Raw genomic sequence first — 27,139 nt, forward strand, 5'->3', positions numbered from 1 at the left:
CACAAAGTTTTACAAAATTCTGGAGTAAAACATATAGAACAAACATAAGCATGCATAACTTGACCATCTAACTTAACTAACAAAAAATCTGCAAAAAAAACAGAAAGAGATCCAAACACACCATTGCAATGCAGAAACAGAGTGCTGACATTAAGCTGTAAGGATACATTACTTCAGCAGAAGCAATTGATGGGAAAATATTTTAAGCTAAATCTCCAGGCTTATTGTGAACAACCATATGGATGATCTGCCTGTGGGTTTATCGGGGAAAGAAGCCAACTTTAGCCTAAAGATACAGCCAGTGCTGCAGGGAAATGGTTCTAAATAAGACATAACCACTGGACTGCCCAAAGTCTACACCTACAAAAGTTTATAGTTGGGACGAACCATTCATCTTTTTAAAATCATCTCAATTAGCACAGATTGATACCTCTTAAAGATCTTTAAACCTGCAACAAGTCAAGTTATAACCCTATAACATCAAGAAAGTGCAGAAAAGGTGAGCTAATAATTCCATTCAGGGCCACGCAAAAGGGACATTTTTCAACTCTACTTTGGTGCTAACAAAACAGAGCGACGGGAAAAGGAAAACACTGCATCGTTTGTTCCATCTTTAAGGTTTTTCTTTCTCTTATTGCGGCCTCCTCGCCAGACTTTCCAAAGCTGCTGAGTTGCCTGGGACTTTGGAGACTTTGAAAAGCTGAGATCCATAAGCTTCATATCTTTTTCTCAGCGCTTCCCCCGACCCCATCCTTTGCATCCCTCTGACTCTTTCTTGCCTGTGCTCTAAGGTGTGTTCGAAACTCTGCTGGGTAATGGGAGCAGCAGTCAATCAAAATCAAATTTCAAAAGGTGATGCTTTGTTTCACACTTGCTCTCCCCAAATCCCACCGAGCCTTGCAACCTGTCATGTTGTCATTTGAAAACACAGCACCAACTCCAGTCACCCAAACCACACAGTCCCTCGGCATACGGAGGGGTTGACTTGTCAGCTGCCTGTCGAGAAATGAGGTCATTCCATTTTTGGAGGTCTGCTTTTTATATAAGGTGAAACAAAGTAATCTAAAAAGAAAACAACGTACTCAGCTGTGTATGTCTGCCTCGCTCTCATGTCAACTTCCTGATAAACGGAGTCGAATCAATTCTTTAGATATTAGGGTGGAAATATATTTTCTTTTACTTTAATATAAGGTTTTGACAAAACTGAACATAAACAAACCCCAGGTTTCCACCAGTGCCCCTCAGTTTTACTGTGTCTGACAGCACTGTCAAAACACCAGCAGAGCTGCCAGTTCTAATAACACAGCAATAAATAGTCAGATGAGCTCGTGTTGTAGCGTGATCCCACAGAGGGACTGTAAAACTCGATGTGGCAGAGTGGGCAGCATTCTGAACACTCACACCAACCAGGGGTCCTCATATCTCCAAGGGGTTTATTGGTGGAGGTCTGACTCATTTCGGCTTTACAATCACAGTGACCTTCCCATTAGGGCTCCATTACCAAGGGGCTATTAGAGGGGGTTGCATATGGAGGATATTTATCCAGCTGCAACTTCTCTCAGTGAAATTTAGTGGATAAACAACAGAGCAGGTTACTAAGTATAGCCGAGTCATGGATGGGTGCTTTCATTAAGTCATTAAATGAATACACAGGCATACATGGGGGCATACTGTACATGAATTGAATGTGTGTGTTTTAACCAAAGCAGATATTTGAACAATGAGCACCTTTCCCCCTAACATCCAGAGCCCAGATGAGTTAGTCTTATGACTTCAAATCTGAAACAGCGTGATGAAAATTAGGTCATTGTTGCACTTGAACTGTGTTAACCTCAGAAATATACACCAATCATGACAAACGTTAAGATGGGCCCAAAATAGTATTCTCTCTTTTGCTCTCATGCTAAAACCATTCCTCAACTATTTGAGCTTTGTGCCAGGATAGATCACACAACTGAGAGAGACCACATCAACCATTTAATGTAATTTACATAGAAGGGTGAATGGTCTATAGCAGGCATTCCCAAACTCGGTCCTCAAGGCCCCCTGTCCTGCAGGTTTTAGAGGTTTCTCTGCTTCAGCACAGCTGGTTATAATGATTGCAGTAGACCAAAAGCCTGTTAATTAGCTTTCAATTAAAATCAGCTGTGCTGGAGCAAGGAAACCTCTGAAACCTGCAGGACAGGGGGCCATGAGGACCGAGTTTGGGAATGCCTGGTCTACAGAAACACTTTAGTAGGCTGGTATGTTTCAAAAGAGCATCCACATGGAGGACAGGACTTTAGTTTTTCAAATACAACCTTGGCCTAAGGATCACCATGCATTCTGTTTGTCTTCTTATAGTTCAACCAAATAAGTGCCGATTATCATCACTCTTCAATCTATTTGATGTACAACAAAAATAGATTCAACAGACCAGATCACCTTCCTCCATGCTCCATTGACAGTGACCTCTATTCACTGCCAAGTGTACCAATGGTACACTTGGCAGTGAATAGGGGTCAAAGCACCTTGACATCTCTGCAGCTATGTAGGCACATATTGAAAGAGCACTGTCTTCACTATTGGTACTAATAATGATAATGTTTTGTCTAACTGGACAGTAAAATGTAAGATTTTGCTTATGTTTTCCAAATGGTAATGACAAAAAAAGCATATATTTAACTTTACTTTCATATTTCAAAGAACAAAAAAGCAATTCAACAAAGGGCTCCTTCTTGTCCAGAGGATACCAATGAAGTTCATCCATCTGTTAGATGCAGAGGATGAAACTGTAATTAGACAGGTCTGGCAGTTCAGTTTCCATGACAACCGTTTGTTGCACTGGCTGATGGTAAGTGGTGTCCTTACCGCATCCTTTGTTAAATAAAATATTAACCAGAGCATCAGGATGAGTTTTCAGCATTGCACCACTGCTTGTGTTTAGGATGCATCGATGCTACCTGCTAGCATTGCTAATATGTTAGTTTTGATAAGATACAAGGCTCTGGAATCGGTCAAAAAATGTAGGTATCCATGTTGAATGTATGGACAAGTATAACAGATTCCTTATGTTATCTAAAAATGAGTTTTTTTTGGTGTGTTTTTTCTGGAGATGGGCTCAAAATGTGCTTGGATAACAACTCTAAAGCACAACCCTTGTGTCCAATCAAACCCCAATCCATACATCTTCACTTGGTTAGCTTGTTTTGCCTTCATAGCAGTCCATCTCTTCTACAATAAACCTTTTATCATCCTTTATGCATAATTAAACATTAGCTAATCCTCATCAAAAACTCAAAAAAGGAAAAACAATATTGTACAATACATTTTATGGAGCTGCTAATATTGTACATTATCTGAGACAGGAAAGCCTACTGCGGACGTGGGAGCAGCTAATGTCAAAATGTTTACTTTGTATTATAAAATAAGTGATTATGACGCTAAATTTTTTGTTTTGTTTTGTTTTTTTCTTAAAAAAACAAATTAGTAAAAAATTAGGATTAATATCAACAATGAAATTCAATGGTTCTAGGTCATTTATATCAGCTCTGTTAACATTTTGTCAAATCAAGTGAATAATATTTGAATTGTGTGTAATGTTGCAGTTCTATTGTGTAAAACAATGGGATTTTAACCATTGCCTGAAAATTTTCTGAAAAAAACTTCAAGCTCTGATCAGACTGAAACTAAAAAAGAACAAAACTAATTCTTTAGGATAAAACTCTATTCATTCCCCTCTACACAACAAAGACTAAATGACAGCCAGACTGAGTAGTGACCTTCCATGGATAACCTTTAACTGCAGCTCTCTTCCTTATCTCCGAATGCATAAATCATGTCTGTATTGCAGATTCAAACTATTACTTTAAATAGAAAAAAAAATGTATCAAAAGGTTTTAAGTGATGTTTGCTGCCTTAAGCTTTGAAAAGGTCATAAACAATTGCAAATTCTGCTGCGGTTGTGGGTGTTTGAAACTTGACAGTTCCATTAGGATTAATTTAGGAATGCAAATTATTGTTTATGTTTGTTATGATAGGGAGTTTTAAGTCGGAATGTGTTCAAGGTTTCTGTTTGAAAACAGTAAATGAGACAAGTAAGGGGCTGAGGGAGGTAAGAAGCAGTGGATATTATTATATTTCAGAGGCAGCCAAACAAATACTGCAGGCAGGCGCACAGCTGGGCTGGCATATACAAGATATGCAAAGCAGGAAGGGGGTGCAAAACGGAAAACAAAAAAACAAGTGTTGTGCATGTTGTGCATATTTGAAATCAAATCACCAAATTCACTAAAGTTAAATCCGTTCCTGCAAATAAGCCCCACATGCAGTCATCAATACTCAAAGCTCTTACCAAAAACTAAATACAAGCTGCAAAGTATAATTAACATGAAAAACTCATGAAACTACTTTTTTTGGGGGGGAATAAAAATAAAAAAAAAAACAGCAAAAAGCTGATAGATCTGCATATTCATTTCACTTTCAAAGCAGGGAAAATGAGAAAAACAATTCCAAAAAAAGCATTTATAAACTTTTCCACATTTTGTCTCTAAAATCACAAACCATAATGCAAGGTTTAGCCTTATACTGAGTATATTTGATGCATTAATGCTACCTACACTGCTCGATTGAGCAATTTCATCTAAATTTCCATGTCAGTCACTACTCCTCCACATCTACTTTGCTGAAAGTTTGTTTTCTTGTCGGATTTCTGCTCTACTCATTCCAGTTGCTTTCATCCAAGAGGTAAATGGCATATTGTTTGCAGGGTTCCTACAGAATAAGGCAAGTTAAATTCAAGACTTTTTAAGACTTTTTAATGCCACTTGAAATAAAAGTTTAAGACCAAATTCACAAGAAACACAAGAAAAACGCGACAACTTAACCCAAAGGTTTATTTTAACATAAACCACTGCACTAATGTTTCAAATTCAGAAAAGCTTCCCATACAGGAAGAAAGCTAAAAACACACAAATGACAGATATATTTTAACAATTATTTAACTGAATTCACAAACTTTGTTTTATCAGGGAACAAAACAAATCAGTTTTAAAGCCACAACATAACCAGTGCTAAGTCTTTTTTGCAGCTATTTTTCTTTGTATCGTTTTCTTAGTATGTTTGATTTGGTGATAAGTGGAGGCGTTGCAGAGACAAGGGTGGAACAAAACTGAGAAATACCGGCTGTTTCTCGGTAACTCTATTTTGGTGCTTTGTGTTTCGTGCTTCGCATGTGCGACTCCACTGCTTTAATTCCCATAGTTCCGAGCTTGAATGACTTCTTGCACAAAATCCACTGAGCCTCATGTATGTTCCCTGGTTTTAGCCATGGAGAAAACTCTTGGCTAGATAGACAATTTTCGTTACATTTACACTTGCTCATATTTTCCAGACAAAAAGTAAATGGTGCATCTCCCAAATGTCCCGGCTGCAACAACGCTTTTATTGGTTCCGCTATCGGGACAGAACCAATAATGGCGAGCTGTTTCTTTTTTTTTTTATTAAAAAAAAAAAAAAATTGTCAATTTTAACGTTTCATTTAGATTACACAAATAAATCGTAATAAAAATAATCCTATTTATGATGTTTTAAAAATTAAGACCCACGAAAGACTAATTTAAGACATTTTAATACCAATTAAGGCCTTAGTTTTATTTTGAAGAATTCAATGCCTTTTAAGACTCTTTAAGGACCCGCGGGAAACCATGGTTTGGAGGTGAGTGGCGACACGGTTAATATCGCAGAAGGTTTTAAAAATAAGGTAGCAAGACTTCCTGATTGTTTCAAAAATACCATTTAAGTTATAGATATATAAAACAGAAAATATAAGTGTTGGCTGGTGAGGGCCTTCAAAGCCTTCACTAGCTACGTTTACATGCGCAAAATTTCCCCGATCCGATCCAAACCTTGGTTGATCGGAAATTCAAAATCTCCGGTTACATGGACACTAAATGAAATGATCCGATCATGACGTGTGTATACATGTACCAAGCGTTGGATCAGATTAAATCTTTTAAGCATGCGCAGAACTTTCTGCCAAACTTGGCAGTTCTGTCTGCGTCTGGTTTTTGGGAGGCCTGACAAACGATGCGCTCGGAGCGAGCGGAAAGAAAAAACGGAGAGAGGAGGAAAAAAGCGCTTGGAAGCGAAATGTCCGAGAGAAAATGTAGAGAATGAGTGATTGAACCGGCGTGGGAGAGCGAGTGGGCTGTGGAGAGAGAAAAGAGGAAGAGGAGGAGGATAAATTCCTGCTTCCTGCAGCTTTAAATGAACTTGAGTGTATAAGTCGGCGTTCCTAGACTCCTCCCGCCATGTTGTTCACAACAAGAGCGAGAGCGACCGGTGGTTTCCTGTTGTTGACAAGGCGGAAAAACGTCACGCTGACGTCGCACACATGCGCAGTGAAGATTATTTTACTCTTCAGATCCGAATGGGTGTTTACATGGACGCCAATCGGAATGGCGATCGGCAAAAACCACCTCTCTCTTTCAGAATTAAATTTATTTCCGAACGGACCGAATCGGATTAGAATCTTCAGTCTGACATGTTTACATGAAACATTTTTGATCTGATCAGGCCTTCAATCCGATTATTTGTGTCCATGTAAACGTAGCTAGTGCTGGCTTAAAATCAGTCGGGAACACTAACCTACATTCACAACCTAAACTTTAATTTAATTAAATTAAAATTCTTTTTTTTTTTACTGTATTAATTTTATTCCAAATAATATAAATATTCATAATATTGTAGCGTTTCTCTTGGCTGCACTGACAGGAGAAATGGTTTTATGTTTTTGCAAAATTTTTGTCCAATCAGATTTCAGCCTCTGGGGGTTTCTATGTCAATCAAATCTGCCCAGAGCTTTCAGAATCAGAGTAGTATCCTGATCTCACCTTAACAACATTCATGAGCAAGGTTTCCTTCAACCCGTCAGATTTTAAGATTTGCCCCGCAGGGCCAGCTAGAGGGCCCACACCTACGTCTTCATTTTCTGTCCTGTGATTGGTCAGTTAGATCAAATCTAGCAGTTTATAGCATTCTATTGTGTATTCTTAGTTATTTAAAATGTTTATAATGATTGGCAAAAATCTAAGAATATATGAAAAGGAAGCTTCCTATTTAGGATATATGAAGAGATCTTTGCCTCTTGAATTATTTATGAACTGGTTTTACTTTCAGAGGGAACAGATCTATTAGGGTTACATGATGGCAATCCTTCCTCCTCAAATCCTCTTAAAAACAGCCACCCACTTATCATAAGGAGTTCTTTGTCGGTCACACACTGCTCCAGCCAGAGCCTAACAGGGAAAGGTCACAAGCCCCCAAGTGACAGATGTCAATCAGACGAGGTGAGAATCATCCAATCCTTCAGGAGCGCTCTCAAGGCTGGGTAAGAATAAAAACAGCGGTCCTCCTCTGACTTTCCCCCGAATGAAACACATGTATCCTTATATCGATTCAATTAAAGAGATTCTATAGGATTAAAAAAATAATAAAGTACTTAATATTATAAGGTGGATTGCATTTTTTTTCTCATTTCATAAAAAAAAAGAAAACTTTCCTGACATTACCTAATAATTTCCCAATTTACAAAACTTGCCTGAAGCGGCCCTTCAGCATCTGTTGCAAAAAGTTTCACAACATTACATTCATCTCTCCTGTGGTTTCCGAATAGATTAGATCATTTCGGTCCAAATGTAAAATAGAGATTTGAAGCTACTGAGCCGACAAAGTGTGTAACAAGCTCTTAGAGCCTTTCCACTGCTGCAGTAGATGAAAACATTGGTAATTTCCTGTTGGAATAGGAAAGTAACTTTATTCCGTCCCAACTTCATAAACTGAAGATTCATTATTTCACCGGCATGCCAAAGCTATATGCTACTTCTGTGCTGAAGTTTAAGACGCGTCTGTGTGAGAGTCCGGGGAGGATTACCTATGATCCCAGCAAAATGAGAAAAAAAGTGAGACAACTCCTGATAATATATTCTAACACATGGAGAATCACTGCAAGGATTCTGATGTTCTTTTACTTTGTTGCTGGATTTTATCAGCTTGCTCTGTGCTCTGTGAATGCCCTGTAGAATAAAGCATGTGATAAAACTCTGTGTGAAATTCAGTGTTGCTCTGTGAACCATGTGTCATCTTTGCCAAGTAAAAGTGAACAAATTCACTCACACCACTGCCTATACATAATAGATGAGATGTAAATCAAGTAGACTAATGCAAATCACTAAGCACAGAGAAGCAGGCTAGTTAGCTTTATCCAATCCAAAAATCTAATTGAACCCCCTACCTGTCTGGAGCTGCAGGTCGTCCGTTGCGTTGCTTGTTGACCTGGGCGTACAGCACCTCCAGGGGTGGACCATTGCTCTGGAGGTTCAGGGGTGTGTGAGGGCTCTGTGGGCTCTGAGGGAGATGGTAGTGGTGGCTGTATGCGTCCACGCTGCTGCTATCTAGAGAAGAGCCCAACGACCCAATACCAGCGTAAGTGTGCTCCTCGTCTGAGCTGAAAGTGCGGCTGACGACATCTTGGATCTCTGCATATTCCCTCTCCTTGGCCTGCTGCTCCCGATGTTCCCATGTCTTGGCATGAATCCTAAAAAGATTGTGTTTAAGAGAAAATTTAGATATAAAAGAGTCCAAAATTTCAATGTTTGAATATGTGGCCTTTAGAATAAAAAATTAGCAGGATCTCATGTTTCATTTGAAGAAACTAAGCTTCTAACTGCAGTTCTAAGTGGCTCTATTATTCAACTATAAGGCTTTCAATGGAATATGACACGAAACAGGACTGAGTGTGCTGGAGGATTCTAACTGCTGCAAACCTTTTTAGATTCCACAAACTTTAGTCCATTGTAGTGGAATTTTATGTGACAGACCAGCAGGAAGTGTTGCATAATTCTAAAATACACCATTTTGATGTTTTAAACCAAAAATATGGAATGCATTTGAATTTAATCTATTAAATTCAATAACCCTTACTAAAATTTAACACAAGTGACTTGCTTTTTAAATCGATGAGGTCACACCGCTGGCCTCCAACTCTACAAACCATTTTTATTTTTTGTCATATTGCATAGACACTCTCAGCAAAGGGTGACTAGATGCCCTATTTTATGCGGTAATGTGCCAAGGTTTTCACTTCCTTTCCACTGTCCAACAAAGTTGTCAGGATCCCAGTTTTTGTGTTCGTCTGTTTGTCTTGTCTTTTGTGTTTCTCCCTTCCACCACCAGGAGGCGCCTGGCTCCGTTTCGCCTCCTCACACACCTGCAAGCTGTTGCCTCATCAGCGGACTGCTCTTAAGCTGCTGGTTGCCACTACTTCGACGCCAGAATGTTTGCCCGTTTGTGGTACTCTAGCCAAGCCTTGTTTATGCTGAGTCTAATCTAAGTTTTTGCATTTTGAGTTTTTTGTCCTCTAGCCAAGCTGAGATCACATTGAGTTTAACTGAGCGCTTGTTTCTCCCCGAGTCTCAACTTTGTTTTTTCTTTGCCTTTCGGCAGGAAGCCTTCTAAACAGGAGGTTTGGATCCAGCCACCTTTGAGCACACTGAGATCTCTCTGAGTTAAGAAGTCATCTTTACCATGACCCGTTCAAGTACCACAGGAAAACTAAGTTGCAACCAGCAGCTACATCATTCCACTCCGTCCGAGTTCTGGGTAAACCCTGTTCCGCCCTCCACCGAATCAAACTTTCTCTGGAGGACCAACACACAGACTGAAGTCTAAGTGTGTCTTCTTCTCTGGAAACGTGAGTGGCAACTAATCCTCTCCTTCAAGATTGACAACTCCAATTTCCCACTGAGCCTGAACCTAACAGTCTGTCTTCCCTCTGCACCAAATTCAATATACACTTCAATAAAACCCGTTGAACTTTTATATTGTGTCTCTCTGTTTGGCTTCATTGCATATGGGTCCGAGCCTTAGAAATAACCATGACAAAAGTGGAAGAAAATCTTGCATTTGACTCAAGCAAATTATAAAAAGTAAAATATAAAATATTCAGGAGATGCTTTTCTTAAATGTAAGGAAAGCAGAGCTGCAGGCGTTATTAAAGAGCTATGCTAGTTGTTAATCAAATATTCTGCCCCACATCATGACCAAACTGTGCTTCTAAAATAAAACAAAACAGATGAGGGATTTTAAAATATAGAAAATATAATGGAAACTATGTTTAAAGGAAAGAAAACACAGTCATAGCAAAGCCTGGGTGAGGTCAGAGAGCTTTTGATGAAGTTTGCAGAGGTTATTTTGCAATTTCATGTGTAGGGGAGAGCAATACGTTGAGCTTATAATGCTTTGTGCCTCATAAGCATCCTTGTTGTTCCACATTTGTTCTTTTGAAGCCTATTGATTGCTATTTTACTTTATCTGTTTCCTGTCTCCTTAGCTCTTACCATGGGTAAAGTACACTGTTTATTGAAAGGTTTTATTGATGTGCATATCTCAGTCTGGCCCATTTGCTCCATAGACATGTCTGTTTTCAAATGGATCATGAAGACCAATTCCTCTATAAATGCAGTGCTATAATAGGCTGTTATAGTAAAGCTTTTTTTTTATGTCTCAACAACTCTTATTTTGGCAAAACTTTTGGATTCAGTCTGACAAAGTCTGCACTACTTAGTGAAGGAGAATGGGGTAAAAATGCCAGGCTCTAGATAGATATGCATTCTCTTACATGTAAGCAGAGAATGGCACCATGGTGATCTATTAGCATTGCAAATAAGAGAATGTGGGAAGGAAATCTCCCTTTCTTCTCTCATATCCATTTAATGTTGTTACTACCCTGGGAACACTGCCATACAACACAGCCTTTCACAGACCTTTCCTGTCTCACAGAATGGTTCCATGTGAATGCCCATCTGTCTGCAGCTAACAAGACTAACGCCGCATGTGTGCAAGGGGATTTGGCACCGCAGGAGAAGACAAGGGGACAGTGGGGAGAGAGAGCAGGACTGAGGACAGCCAAAGAGGGCAGCTGAACTTCCACTTTGGTGACCCAGGCATCAACCACCTACCCGTTCACTGGTTCCAGATGTTGGATGTGCTACAAGGGAATGCACTCATGCACACAGAGATACAAGCAGGCACAGCCTCCTACTGCTGCTAAACTTCCCTGTTACCTCAGGTCATAGCTGACCTCTGACCCCCCACTGCTGCTCTTCGGAGATGATTGGCAGGTTGGGAACACAGCACGGATCCCCTGCAGAATTGCCTCTCCCAGGTCTGTGTGTTTTAATAACAGTAATCACATTTCAAACAATCACCATTTTTCAGTGCCAGATTAACCCAATTCCCACATCCTGTCCATAGGCTGCCTTGTTTGTTCCTGGCCGTTCAAAATCCCATTTTCTTGGTATTATCTGGAGAATGAGATTTGAAAGGCTGATGCAATGTTCCAGGATGTGCTGTCATGTTTAACAGCAAGCTAATCCGTTGTTTTTTTGAATATTTGAGAAGCTGGTTCACTACAAAAAAATTATCAATTTAGTCTGTTTTAAGATGAGTGCTTAAAAAAAAATTGCACAAGCTCTTCTTCCAGCACAATGATGTCAGATATCAGTTGGAAATGATCTGGAAACGGTGTTACTGCAGGTTCACGTCCTTCCCGTGGGATTTCAAGACCCTCCGGTGCTTTATGGACTAATCAAATCCATAAAAAACAATCTTATTGATATTTGAGTTGAGGTAATGGCTTTGGCTAGACAAGCAACATCAGGCTAAACAAAAAAAAAATCCTTCCAGACTGAGTAAGTCTCACTGAAAATAAAAAAGGAAAGAAAAGGATAAATAAGCACATTTCCATTAAAAGACTAATCTTTATCAAAACAAGTAAAATTGCAGGTCATGTGGTGCCATTTTCATTGATATGAATGGATCCAGTTGGTGTTACAACTTTTAAACGATGCATATTTTTCTGTGCAAAAAACAGCAACATTTTTTTCTCTGATGTAAAGTATGAAAGAGCAACAAAAGATGGCAAAGTAACAAAACAACTTCCTAAGGAAGAATGCTTATCCCAAGTTTATTTCTAAATGTCATACTACAAAAACTGACTTTGTAAAGATTAAATGCTTTTTAGATCTCTATTATTCTGTTTTCTTATCTTGTTATATATGCAAAAAAAAAAAATAATGATACACCGATTTAAATGTGGGGAAAAGAAAGGGAAGTGTCTATAAACATCCTATGCTGTCATGTCTTTGAAGTGTTGTTTGTGCATTAGGTTGGATTTGGTGATGTTCTGAATATTTCATGTGTATTGGGATCAAACATGTGGAATACATGCAGAATTATTTGTCGCATCAGAACTGAGTATGATACTTTACCAAAATATCAACATCTGCTTTGACATATTCTCATAGTAAGGAGTCAACTGACCGCCTGGGACTGAAACTAATGCTCTCTGAATGCTCCAAAGTAATCAGATAATTACTAGTCAAATTAATCAGACGGTAGGTCAACCATCACTTTCACCACAGGTTCTTGCATTTGCAAGACTGAGGAGAGTTCATTAGTGTGAACACAGGTGGTTTAAGGATACAGTAATAATAGTGAGTACTGAATGGCAGTGGTGCTGAAGCATTGTAAATAGGTTTACATTGGGAACCTTTATTATGGATGTTTTTGCTGTCAACCCTTTAATTTTCTTTTCAATTTTCTTTTTTTTTTATATTTTTATTTATGTAATAGGTAACATCTTTGCTGATACCGAAATTATTATTATTATTTTTTTTTTTATTATTATTATTTGTTTATTTGACAAGGACAGTACAATTAAACATTGCAACCAAACAGGTGGCCGATGTCCAAGTACATAAGGCTTGTAGCCATGGGCTAATTTGCAGCCTTCGTCCATCGTTAGGCTTTTAAAAGGTGTTAGCATTAAGGGGGAGGGAGGTTAGTAACGACACACAAATACATAAAAACACACAAAAAAACAAAACAAGAGAAGTTAAAACAAAAATGTACAGTACAAGCCAGTTTAGTGCTCACACTCTTGATTGTTTTTTGAGCCACTTTTTCAGTCTTGTGGAGAAAAGTCGAATATCAGTCTGTGACTTAAGCTCCAGAGGCAAAGAGTTCCAGAGATGTGATGCTTTCACTGAGAAGGCGGACTGACCCATAGATGTCCGACATCTTTTAATCCTGCAGTTCCCACTAGCTCCAGCTCTTGTCCTGATTCCTTCATTTGCATACTTTAAAACAAATTTACAGATTACCTCAGGCGCAAGACCATTAAGGCATTTAAAAATAGCTTTTGAAAATGAGAAATTTATAAAATTTTCAAATGTCATCATATTGTATTTTTTTTATAATTTTGCAGTGATGCCACTTCACCGGTTTTTGATCGAATATTTTTAATGCTTGCTTGTGAAGTGAGAGTAAAGGTTTTGAAACAGACTTTGTGGCCTGGGCCCAAACGATGGAGCAATAAGACATATGGGATAAAATCATTGCATGTAAATATACTTGTGCAGCTTGATTTGATACATATGGTCGAATCATTCGAAAACAGTTTATATTTGTCTTTATAGTAGTGCTGTCAAAATTATTGCGTTATTATCGCGTTAACGCGAGGCCATTTTAACGCCGATAATTTTTTTAACGTGAGATTAACGCTATGTGGTTTTATGGTACAATTTTCCCAGTACATCCCGCTGCTGCGGGAAGGCGGGGCTATTTTCCCCCAGTGTATGCATTTCTCATAGGCTTCGAGAGCGGACCTCCTCAAGGGAAAAAGACGCTCATACACTGGGTAGCGCTAGTGCCTTTTCTTTAAGCCCCACCACCAACAAACAAGTTGAGTGTCTGGTAACTAGTAGCAACCTGAAATACGCTGAGAAAACAGATTACTGAGGTGAAATGGAATCTGCTACGGCACTCTTGCCGTCTGTGTACGCCACAGGTCAGTATCGCGTGTGTGTGTGTGTGTGTGGGTGCTTGTGTGTGTGTGGTCATTTTTGTTAAGAGGCTGAAAAGTAACTTTCTAGAGCATAGACTACCTCCATCTAGTGATGTTGGTCTATTGATTTTGATGTATTGATTGAAAATTGTTCATTATTATCTTGGTTAATTAACATCTAATGTTAACTCTACTGCATTTTATAGCAGTAGGGTAAAATGCTTGTCTTTGTTCAAAAGACTGTATTAAAATGTAAAGACTGTCTTTTACATCAGCCTGTTTTCAGGGCCTTTTTTTTGGCTACATATTTGTTATTTTTGGCATAAATCAGTGTCTGTGACCTGTTTTCATTTTAAAAAAAGAACATTGGCACAAACCTAGCCTGTATGTATTTTTTTGTATGTCATCGAGAGTATTTAAATGATTTTCAATCAGGAAAAAAATGTGCGATTAAAATGCGATTAATCGCGATTAAAAAAATTTAATCGATTGACAGCACTACTTTATAGTTTTTGTCATTTTCTTAATATGGGCATCAAATTTTAATTTTGAATCTAAAACTACACCTAGATACTTAAATTCACTAGCCGGCTTTATTTCATGTTGATTAATATTTATTTTGAGATCATTGTTCATAATTTTCTTAATTCTATTACTAGTGCTCATTATTTAATACCATTAAGTGCAAAAACTTGTAGCTACCTCAGCACCCCTACATGTTGTTCTATCCGGACTACCTGTTGGAGCAGCGACATCATTGAATGAAAGCGACTCGATAGAATAGAAGAGAATCCTTTTAATGTCCCACAATGGGGTAATTGTGGCGTTTTAGAAGCACAAGATTATAATGTATATGTGAAAGTAGCAGCAATACCAGGGATATGCAAAAATGACAGCAGCATGTTATTTAGGTGATTAATACAGAAACCGTGCAAAACTCAGCATGAATGTAACAATGTCTTACAGCTGCTCGAAGGAAGGATCTGTGATAACGCTCCCTGGTGCATTTAGGACGCAGCAGTCTAACTGAAGGAGCTCTCCAGTTCAGCAGCAGCTTCATGCATAAGATGGGAGACATTAACCAACAGAGATGTTTTATTTGTATGATGTGAGAGATTGCTTTTGAGTCAATGAATTAATGCAATCAACAGGTTTTCCTTAGATAGAAAACTCTGAATCAGTTTGACTGTATGATCTGGTTGAATTGTCTCTTTAAAGTACCTTGAGATGACAAATGTTGTGAATTGCTGCTATATAAATAAACTGAATTTATCGTGTGTGTGTGTGTGTGTTTGTGTGTTGGGGTGGGGGTGGGGTCCTCTATTTTATGTCCCAAACATTAAATCAAAACTCAACAACGACATTGAAGGAAGTACGTCCGACAACATGCAATGGTTAATTGATTATTTAAAATTCAATTGCTAGTTTACTCTTCCTGCCGTTAAAAACCTACTTTCCTCCTTGTTTGGTTAGGGGAATTTGCCTGCACTGCTATTCTAAAACTAAGTGTAAGCATATAGATATATTGCATGTGCTGGGATATAGTACAGTGAGTTACATGGTAAGCTACTTTTTATGTTATATATGTCTAGCTTTTCATCATTACGCACTGTGTGAGCACTTTTTACTAACTTAAGTTTATATTTTCTTAAAAGAAACATGTGGGAAACACAATGTAAGTACACAATATTCTTTAGTAGAACTAACAGCCAATTTTCACCATTCTAAATCTATTAAGAACAAACAGTGTGAAATCTTGTTCTTTGCTCAGTGTTTCCAAATATTCACCCAAATGGCTTAAGAAATACTTAGAAATAGAGTTGTTCTGAAAGCAGACAAGAGCATCAGAATGTGTGGAGCACTTTTCTGCTCATTAGCCTCAGACCTTCCACTCCTGCTAACAGTGTTTTACTTTGGCAACCTGTAACAGCTTCACTGCCACCTCATCTCCTTCGCCCACTTTCTCCTCAGAGACCACCCCTGTTCACTGTGACATATACTCCATTAACCAATTAATGGTCTGGTATGATAGCATGGAGAAAATAGTGGCCTAGGCTAAACACATTATTACTGTACATCCCCAATTACCAGCTTGTCTTCTCCACCCCTCCTCACCCGATACCACATTTAGCAAAGAAAGCTGTGTGGTTTCAAATCTAACAGCCATTGGAGATAATAGGACAATAAAGTATCCCACTGCATCCTTGCTCTGTGTTCTCATTTAATTAAGCTGATGAGAAACAAAGAAAGCTTTTAGTTAACCTTCAGTTTCTCCAGTGCTGTACAGTATGTTGAAAGAAGAGGGAGAATGCTTTCACTTCGAAGCTTTTATCACTATGTATTGGAATGGCATTTCTTTGCAGTAAATAACGTCTAGACAGTCTAATGCTGAGGAAACCAAGGTAGATAAACTTTATTCTCTAATTCAAACACCAAACATGTCTTTAGGAAACTTATGTTTCAGCCAGATGGCTATTGATTTAAAACATATCCATATTTTATGGTAAAACACCAATTCTTCCTCTGATAGTATTGGCGAAAAGTTTACATACACTAACAACAATAAGAAGCATCTTATTTATTTTGAGTCTTTATGATCGATTGAGCACTGCCATGTAAAAAACATGAACTAGCTGCACATGTGTACATTTATTGGGGATTTTCCCTTGTGCAAACCCTGTGCTGGGAAAAATAACTGATTGCCCTACAGATATTTTATATCAGTTTAAAAAATGTAATTAGTAAAAAAAAAGAAATTAAAGATAATTGAAATTTCTTTGAGATTTCATTTGAAAAGGGGAAAAAAATCCCTCAGCACCAACTGGCGCGTTGTGAAATAACATTTTGCCCTAAGACTGTAATTAAATGTTGAGTTGAGTAAAAGAAATCTGAGTAAACACAATGTAACATCATTACATCATTGTTTTAACACAACTTTATTAGGTTTTTAGCGAAGAAGAATGTTTTAAAATCATGATACATCATTTGAATAGGATCTACACCATGCAGGACTGTAAGCAGGATGTTCAATTTTTATTTTTTTGACAAAAACGCCTTAGTTTCTATGCCAGGTCTTATGGGTCACACGTTCCAAAAAACTCAATTTTGTGTTATCAGTCCACTAAATGTTTTCTCAAAGGACTTTGGGATCATCAAGATGTCTTTTGGTAAATGATTGATCAGTGCCTGCATCTTGGAAGTCTCTCTTGGGGTCGATTATTGATGAAGCCTGGTCGGCTGTGCACTCCTGGGAGGGTTCATCATTGCTCCATTTTTTCTTCATTGGTAAATAATGTTTCTCACTGAAGTCCTTCGGAGTCTCAAAGCTTTAAAAATGGCTCTTCAATATATTGCAGGCTGACATGTCAGTGGCTTGGATGCTCATCTGCTCTTGGTAAATCCTACCAAGAGGTTTTGGTTATTGACAATAAAAAACATATATTTTGCTACTTTAGTGATTTCTTTAGTCTTGATTTCATATCTGGCAGTAAGGAGGACTGACAATATATCTGGATATGAACAATTTCGGACCATTTGTGGAGTACAGAATTTTTTTTCCCACAACAAAAACATAAAAACAGAATAATGTTTCACTAAAAAAAAAAAAAATGATGTGATGGACAACTGCCGAAAAACCCTCAAGGGGCTTAATGAGTTGCAGCGTCCATAAAAACTAATATATTTCACCATTTCAGACATCTATATGATGTAAACAAAACAGAAAAAAACAACATTTCTTTGTATAAAACAATTTAAAATATCATTTAGACCACAAATCCATATGGAAAATTCAGATAACTTAGTAGCAGCAATTTTACTCTCCGTTTAAATTGTTCTTTAGAAAGATCTGTCAGTGATGTGGGAAGACTGTTCCATATCCTTGATCCTCTCTATAATACACTAAACTGTGTTTGAGTTGTACGAGAGTAAGGAGGCCTGATAAGACAACTACTACAAGTTGGATACTGGTGAAATTCATTATTAAAAGTAAAAATATTACAAAAGTGCTGGGGAAGTAACTTTTTTTATAGAGCTATAAACGAATAAAGTTATTTGAAGTTGATTCACTTGATAAAAACTAAGTATACTTCCCTGAGCAAACAGTGGTTGGGAGGGGTGTCTACGATTTACACGAAATATTAGTCTTAAAGGAATAGTACACCCAAAACATGATTAGCCTTCATTTTCTACTCACCCCCATGCTGAACAACACTCTGGAGTACTTTTTTGATATCTCAAATGCATCTGGAGATCTGGGAGGCTTCTTGCTGTCTGCTGACATTCAAATAATGGAGGTCTATGGCGCCCGAGGCAGAAAGGTCCATAAAAGTCCATAAAAAACGTGTCAATATTCCTCCATACTGCTCGTCCAATGTATTCAAAGTGTCCTGAGTGGGTAGCGTCCATAATTTACTCGAAACGAAGTCATTTAGAATGTTTTTAGAGCATAAACAATAGTGTATAGGATTTCCTAAAAGCGCGTTCACGAGTCTACGGAAACCGCGGCAGACCAAACCAGATGAAAGCGCGCATTCAGCGTCTGCTCTGCCGATAATGCAAGCGTAGAAGAAGAAATGTGCTGTTTACCTGTGCAAAGAAAGAAACAACGAAAGAAAAATGTCTGAGGACTTCAGTGTTGAGGAAGAGCATGAGTTCTTTGCCGAGCTGAATGCGCACTTTCGTCTGGTTTGGTCTGCCGCGGTTTCCTTGGACTCGTGAACGCGCTTTTAGGAAATCCTATACACTACTGTTTATGCTCTAAAAACATTCTAAATGACTTCGTTTCGAGTAAATTATGGACGCTACCCACTCAGGACACTTGGAATACATTGGACGAGCAGTATGGAGGAATATTGACACGTTTTTTGTGGACTTTTATGGACCTTTCTGCCTCGGGCGCCATAGACCTCCATTATTTGAATGTCAGCAGACAGCAAGAAGCCTCCCAGATCTCCAGATGCATTTGAGATATCAAAAACGTACTCCAGAGTGTTGTTCTGCATGGGGGTGAGTAGAAAATGAAGGCTAATCATGTTTTGGGTGTACTATTCCTTTAAAGCTCGCTTCTGAAGTCGAAAAACAGATTCAAGTTTAGTTGGGTGGGTACTAGCCCAAGCAACATTACAGTAATTATTATATGGATATAATATTGAATAATATAACATAATTGCAACTTTTTTGTTAATCGGGTGCCGGGTTTTTCCTATTATACCGACCACTTTGGCTATTTTCGTTCACGTTTAAAGCTTAGTAGTATAATTCTGACACTTGAAGTTCATCAGATATGTAGTATAACAACAAAAGGAAATAGAAGGCATCATGTTAAGCACAGAAATAATTAAACAATTACAAATGCTGAGTTTATTGAAACTTCGTTGTTAAATAATACTGTAGAAATAGACCTCTACTGCCAATTTGTAAGCTTAAATCTTTATTTCATATCCCTCTGCTATGAATAAATGCACATTCTGATTCAAAAGGACTCTATATATGCTCTAAAATAACTAGCAAAGCCCCTTTCCATAGGTCTGTCAGTGTTTAATGCACCTTAAATGACACGGGTGAGAAGAGAGGGTTGCCTTTATTTCTTATTCAATCTCAAGTCAGCACACTTAGTAGTTTGAAAGCATGCCTCTTCAACATGGATTGTTTTGGCTGATGAAACAGAATGTATTTGCTCTCTTACTTTCAAATTGAGATTCATGAAATAGATTTTTCTTTGCAGTACGCCTTCATCATAACATGCTCGCAGTGTTTTGAAGTGCAGGTGGAGGGCAGAATGAATCTGAATCCAATCAAAGAACAGTAAATGACTCTGCATGCAGCCGTCTGTGCAGAATCACAAATCCCATACAGCCCATCTCGGTGTGGAAACTTGGCTTGTAATGCAATCACAGAGATAATTGTTCTGTTTTGTGGTGTTAATAATCATATTAACTTCCTGTAGGTATCAATATAATTACAAATCTCATCACTCTTCTCAATCAGCAAGTTAGACCTTCCTTTGAACTCACTCTGCAAATGAGACGCAGATACCATACGAAAAAATAATGAGATAGTTTGACAAAGTGGACGAAAAATAATAGGATAGTTGGAGCAGATTGCTTTTTTCAGTTGAAATTTGTAACTAGAGGCCTATTGGTTCTTTTGCATATAAAACAGAAAAGATGAATTATTCTAGTAATCAGAAAAGTGAATTATAACACGTAAAAAAGTTTTTGTTTTTTAGTTTTTTGTATCCAAATCGAAATGTACAGAGTATTTCAGACTCAGGGGGTGAGGTATCTGTATTGTTGCTTTAAAATGCCTCGTGATGACATGTGTTGTAAATTGCCGCTTTATAAATAAACTGAATTAAAATTGAATTGAGGTAGTGTCCCCCTGAAGTCAGCAGTGGGTCTGTATAAAAAAAAAAAAATAAGAAAACGAGAACTCCTTTTTGCAAGAAAAAACAGAATTAGTGATGAGTTGGGCTGTAGTCCAGGGAGGGGTAACAAAAAGAGTGTCAAAAGACTGCTGGTAGCTGATTAGAAGCCAGGCAGAGCCAAGCAGATAACAGAGAATGGACATCATAATCAGCTGCTTCAGAGAAAGAGAAAATGGTGCTCAGCCCAGGCAGAAAATGGAGACGGAACAATGTCACATTTCTCTTTTACGTCCAATCACTTTGGACACAAAAATTTTATTTCAGGACTGGGATGTGCAGAGATAAGCCAGACACTGATAGAAGCTCAACCAACACCGCACTGCCTGTGAGTCTTTCATCCTTCCGCTTCACCCTGCTGTTGTGGGATGAATGAGTCCTGCAGTCACTACGGATCCAATCAGAGGACTTGCTGAATTCTCCGACCTCTTAACATGAGCCAGTCAGATAAATGTGTTATAGGTAGCGTCCACGGACTAAAAATGCCAGAATATTTGCTTCCTCTGTTGAATGAAAGTTAACTTTTGAAACCGCTGGGTATTTCTTTAATCTAAATGCTGGGGGTCGTACTGGGGTAAAGACTTGAGTGACCAAGTTTGTTCCATTAGAGGAGTCAGGAAGGAATCTCATCATTCTTCACAGACCAGAGACAGGAGCTATTTTCTTATCAGTCACCTGATTTGTCATCAAACATACCTGACATGTTTCAATGAATTTTCATCGTTGTCAGCGGTGTTATTGTGTGGTGAGTGACATGTTTATTCCAATTGATGTTCACTGATAATGACTTTAGACATCAATTAACCTCTTCTGAAGGATGTGGATAAAATGCTCAGATAAAAAAAAATTATGCTAAAAAATAAAGCTCCTGCCAATTGGTGGAGTTAATGACTGAGACTAAAACTGAAGAATAGTTTGGTCTCTTTACATAGCATTAACCTCTCATCTGCTAGATGTGTGCAAGTTAAGGTCAACATTAACAATTTGATTAAAGAATTTGCAATTCTTTAGTCAAACTATGAATGTTGAATAATTAATAATACAGGCAACTATTAATACAAATTAAAACATTGAGCATGCAATTGCATTAAAAAAAAGGTTATTTTTGGTTTGCAAATTAGTTCCTTGTTTCTCTATGTTGCCTTTCTATGTTACACCCCTATGGCCACAAACTGCTGGATATTTAAACAATCAACCAGGTAACCCAACAGCAAATGAACAAATATGCAAAATGGATGGCTTGATAATGCAATTTACCCAAATAAAGTTATTCAGCAAACTGGATTACAGGTTATTTTCTTTTAAATCCCTCTTATGTACTTTTTGAAAAGTCCCTTTGACACAATTTTTAGGCACCTATTGGATCAATTTAAGCATTTATAGTCACTTTTCTACTATTGTTTCATGCCGGCGGTGTTGGACATGAAAGGATAGACTTACAGTAACTGAAGATGCGTCATTAGATCCAACAGAAGAATTCATTATTTTCTTGGTGTACCACGGACGGCAGGTCAAAACTTAAACCTGCTGTGTTTAATCAACGCAGGTCTGTTATCGATCCACATTTGGCACAGAAATGTATTGGAAAAGAACCCAAATCAATAGCTTTTTTATTTTAATTTTTTTTTTAGCCCAGCAGTTTTAGAGTATAAAGGTCTATCTGCTCTACTGCTGTTTAGGATGTTTATTCAAATGGACATGAAACAATAAAGCACAGAAGCTGTGCAGAAAATGGCCAAATGTTACTGATGAATATTCGGCTGATCTCCACTTATTGATGCGACACTTTGCTTTAGCAGTGATGTCAAACTTTTATGTACTTTCATCCCCATCATTTGCAGCCCACAAGACTCTGAAAGGATATAAATTTAGATCATATGTGACCTAATGTAAATGGATTGTGTCTGTGTGGATCACAGGCCAAACCATCAATTACAAGAATTATATTAGGGTCAGAGCTTTAAATACAAGACATTGCTTCCTTATAGGAGTGAACCTTTTAAGAAATAATCTGCTCCATCTTTTCAGGGACTACTTTTAATCACTTAAAGCGCTTGTCAAAACTGTCTGCTTGAATTAATGATCACAAATATCAGCTGAGCAGACATTTGGGGTTCAGCTCTGGGTGGTGTTCAAGCCGGAATTGATCAGTTCAACAGTTTTTCTTAAAGGCACTCAGAAATATCCAGTCTCCATGTCAGCAAAAATAATCAATCAGTTAAGATGACTTATGTGGACAACTATTACTATGGAGTTTAGAACCATAGGAGTGTAAAACAGCGGTGTCAAAAAGAATACAAGAAGTAATGGATGTCTGAGCTGTCACGCTGCTGAACCTTAATGCTATGAATATTGACTTCATGGCACGTTGGTTTATTATAACAAACCACAATTTCCCTTAAGATTCCATTTCCATTAACTGAGGGACAATCCCAGGCAGGGTGAATGATAGGATTTGGGAGGAGGGGAAAAGAGAAAGAATAAGCCTTAATTCCTGCATAGGAAACCTGTGAAGAGATCGGACATGCAGAACGGATACAAACAAGACAGGGAATGAAAGTCTGTTTGAGACAAAGACGCTGAAAAATGTGAAACCAGTGAGAAATAAAAGGATGGATATGATATATGCCGTGTTTATGCAAGGCCTTTAAAAATAGTCATTACTTTTGATCACCGTAATAACATAAGCACAAGCTCCTTGTAGTTTATTAGAACGTTGATGCGATACAGACTCAAAGTACAGGGTAAGGAGTTTTGTTTTAGCCAAAAATCTCAAATGTCTGGAAGCATTTCCAATCAGCGCCTCTGAAATAATGATATTGTATTTCCACTTGGCTGAACTGAAAGCTGAAAGCTTCTAGGATGTGATTCTACCAGCTTTGTACATTGAGAGAAATAGGTTAAGGACGGTTACTGACGGCGAGTTTTAAAGTTTGTCACTTCTCTTTTATTATATTTATGTCCAATATCTGATTGGCTATTCTAACACATAAATAAGCTTTAATGTCCATTTTTATTTTCCCTGTCGAAGCTGTGGCTTTATGTTTGATCTTACTTTCCTGTTAGGGGTGAATATTTGCGTTAGTTTAGAAGCTTCTGCACATTGAATCCAAGCTTTTAGCTTGTAAGCCTCCTCTCCTAAACTATAAGATAAAGTTTCAATGTTTAGATAAAAAACAAATTGATTTTGAACACAATTTCTTTGAAAACGACACCTGTAATTTGTCATGGTAAATGGCATGTACTTATATATAAGTATATTTTCAAGTCAGGAGACTTAACCAAAGCGCTTTACACTACATTCATTCACCCATTCACACACACACACTAATGGTGGCAAGCTACATTGTAGCCACAGCTGCCCTGGGGCTCACTGACAGAAGCGGGGCTGCCGTACACTGGCACCACCGGGCCCTCTGACCACCATCAATGCAGGTGAAGTGTCTTGCCCAAGGACACAACGACAATGAAAGTCAGAGCCGGGGCTTGAACCGTCAACCCTTCGATTTCAGGGCAAACTCCTACCTCCAACGCCACTGTCGCCCCATTATATTTAATGAATGAATGTGGCAAAGTGTGCAGTAAGTCATGTCAAGCTGTTTATTATAGAAATCAAATTAAACAAATTTATTAAATACATTTTTTTCTGTTTTTTCATTTCATGACCTCTTATCAGAATAAAGCTATGTCTTAAAATCTGATTCGATTTCACCTTTCTTAAATTGGGCTACCAATTAAGTCTGCACAAAATCTTCTTAGTGTTGAACATGGCACACCACCCTGGCTTTGGACACCTCAGCTATAACACATCTTTCATAAATTCCCTTTATTTAGTTCCAACAACTCTGCCCAACAGGTTATGCCTGCTAAAGAAACGTAGCCCCATAACTTTATGGTGCCACCACCATGTTTCATGTAGGGGATGATGTGTTTAACTTTAAATGCAGTTCTGATTTCCTATCAACTATACTATATTCAGGAAGTTATTTATCACCTGGACTCTCTTTGCTAAGTTAGATGACTCCAAAATAAATGCACTTTAGAGTAGAGGTGGTTGAATCGAAATGCTGACTTTTCATATTTTTAATTGTAAAAGGGTTTGAACACCATTATCTGACTCACTTCATGGTCATGAACTGTTTTGTGTTGTTCTGTTACATATAACCCAAATAAAATATATTGAACTTGGAGGTTAGAACACAACAACATTTAAAAAAGTTAAATTTTCCTGAATAACTCACGAAGAAACTGAACATAGTATATGTCCACTTTCTTTTTTTGAGTCAAACCTGGTGTTTGGGATCTGCTCAAAGGGGATATGTCTGGATGGAGAAACAGACCTACCAGGTTCCAAAGAAATGTGTTAAGCCCACATTCAGAGTGGTTTATAGTGCGAAAGGATAAGACCTTCACTGGAAATCATAGTTCAACACCAAGAGCCAATGTGCTACAGCTATTTAAGCAAAACCTCCAGATGTTCCATTCAGTAGGGAGACAGCTTTTGTGGCAGTGTGTGTGTGTGTGTCTGTGTGTCTATGTATTATGTTTTCAACAGCCATCCATCTTTTTCTTCCTTTACTGTAAGAGGGCGCGCTATCAAGCTCTATTGTTTCTATTCAATTAGCTGTCATTACCAACGGCAGTTTGATTACTGAGTTCATTTGGCTGGTGGAGAACAATGGAGGCAGGCAAGCTGTCTTTTTATTCATCCTGCTACCAATATTGTCTTCCTCACTGGAGAGAATTAAACAGGGCTTGTTTGTGAGGAATGAGGTTCATGCAGCAACACCAATGCAACGGCTGATTCTTTTAGACATCGCATGTCCATAAATACTAACAACCACAAAGCTATGAGGATGGAATAAAACTGCGTATTCTTTAGAACTGAAGAATATTCACTGAAGGGACAACTGCTGAGGAACGTGGATTTCACTGCTATAATGAGCACCAACCAATCAAAATTAATTCATGGGCCATGAGGCTAACATTAAGAGCTCGGCCCCTGTGAATGGCTTGGCCCCCTTGAATCCATAACTGATCTTTTTAAAGTGCTTCTGCAATAGGGAGAAGCATTTAGAAAATTGACTTCTGTCTAATGTCCATGCCGGTTCAAACTTATTGTTAAAAAATGTACAGATGTGTTTAAAAGAGAATAAATATCAGGTAAAAACGTATCTAAAGAAAAAAATATATATCTCACTATTCCATGCGAGAAATTGCTAAGAAATTGAAGAAATTCCTACAACGGTGTGTACTACTCCCTTCAGAGGACAGCGCAAACAAGATACTGCGGGTACTATTTAATGAAGATGCCAGTTAGGGACCTGTACTTATCTTCTTGCTCAGTTGTGCAACGCGGCCTCCCACTTCTTTTTCTATTCTGGTTAGAGCCTGTTTGTGCTGTCCTCTGAAGGGAGTAGTACACACCACTGTTGGAAATCTTCAATTTCTTAGCAATTTCTCGCATGGAATAGCCTTTATTTCTAAGAACAAGAATAGACTGTCGAGTTTCAAGTGAAAGTTCTCTTTTTCTGGCCATTTTGAGCATTTAATTGAGCCCACAAATGTGAAGCTCCAGAAACTCAATCTGCTCAAAGGAAGGTCAGTTTTGTAGCTTCTGTAACGAGCTAAACTGTTTTCAGATGTGTGAACATGATTGCACAAGGGTTTTCTAATCATCAATTAGCCTTCTGAGCCAATGAGCAAACACATTGTAACATTAGAACACTGGAGTGATAGTTGCTGGAAATGGGCCTCTATACACCTATGTAGATATTGCACCAAAAACCAGACATTTGCAGCTAGAATAGTCATTTACCACAATAGCAATGTACAGAGTGTATTTCTTTAAAGTTAAGTCTAGTTTAAAGTTATCTAAATGGAAAAGTACAGTGCTTTTCCTTCAAAAATGAGGAAATTTCAATGTGACCCCAAACTTTTGATATATAAAAATAAATTATATTAAAAAAAATAAAACAACGAATCAAATGGTTAAAGTGATCCTTTTAGCAGTTAAATGGAAAAATAAGCCACATTTAATGGACCCTAAATGTTCAAGTCAAGCTCCTTCAAAGGTTAACTTTAGTTGTTTTTTATATAAATTAATAACTCTGTGATCTGTCTGTGATGTCATGCTCTGGTTGATCATTTGGATCAGGACAGTTCAAAATTGCTTATAAATCTTACTATAGAACTATATTCCTGCTTCATAAGCAAACCACTAATATAATATATATATATATATATATATATATATATATATATGGTAAATGGCATGTACTTATACAGCGCATTTATTCAAGTTAGGAGACTTGACCAAAGCGCTTTACACTACATTCATTCACCCATTCACGCACACACTCACACACTGATGGTGGCAAGCTACATTGTAGCCACAGCTGCCCTGGGGCTCACTGACAGAAGCGGGGCTGCCGTACACTGGCGCCACCGGGCCCTCTGACCACCATCAGTAGACAATGCAGGTGAAGTGTCTTGCCCAAGGACACAACGACAATGAAAGTCGGAGTCGGGGCTTGAACCGTCAACCCTTCGATTTCAGGGCAAACTCCTACATCCAACGCCATTGTCGCCCCTATATATATATATATATATATATAATAAAGTCTATCAATCAATCAATCAATCATCTAGCAGGACATGATCTCTGTCACCACTATTCACTGTAAACATTGCTAAAAGGAGACTATTAAATGGCACTTGATCTTTGGCCACTTGGTTTATCAAATGCAAGGATTACCAATGTTTAAAAATAATGAAATTCTGTGATTCAAACAGATTTCATACATCGTGGTTGGATTCCGCGCTGACAT

At 38.1% G+C, this 27,139-nt stretch overlaps 1 protein-coding gene across 3 annotated transcripts in view; it reads right to left on the reverse strand.

Annotated features, from left to right (window-relative positions):
* The window catches only part of LOC119787944 (partitioning defective 3 homolog), a 502,126-nt gene that overhangs the window by 121,522 nt on the left and 353,465 nt on the right, over positions 1–27,139 (reverse strand). For all 3 annotated transcript variants that reach the window (XM_038292032.1, XM_038292030.1, XM_038292033.1), the window contains one exon: positions 8,273–8,575. In XM_038292032.1, the coding sequence (XP_038147960.1) occupies positions 8,273–8,575 (303 nt within the window). The remainder of the gene's footprint in view (positions 1–8,272; positions 8,576–27,139) is intronic.

Source organism: Cyprinodon tularosa, unplaced genomic scaffold (assembly GCF_016077235.1).
Source record: "Cyprinodon tularosa strain WSP-4 unplaced genomic scaffold, ASM1607723v1 ctg306, whole genome shotgun sequence".
Classification (NCBI taxonomy): Eukaryota; Metazoa; Chordata; class Actinopteri; order Cyprinodontiformes; family Cyprinodontidae; genus Cyprinodon; species Cyprinodon tularosa.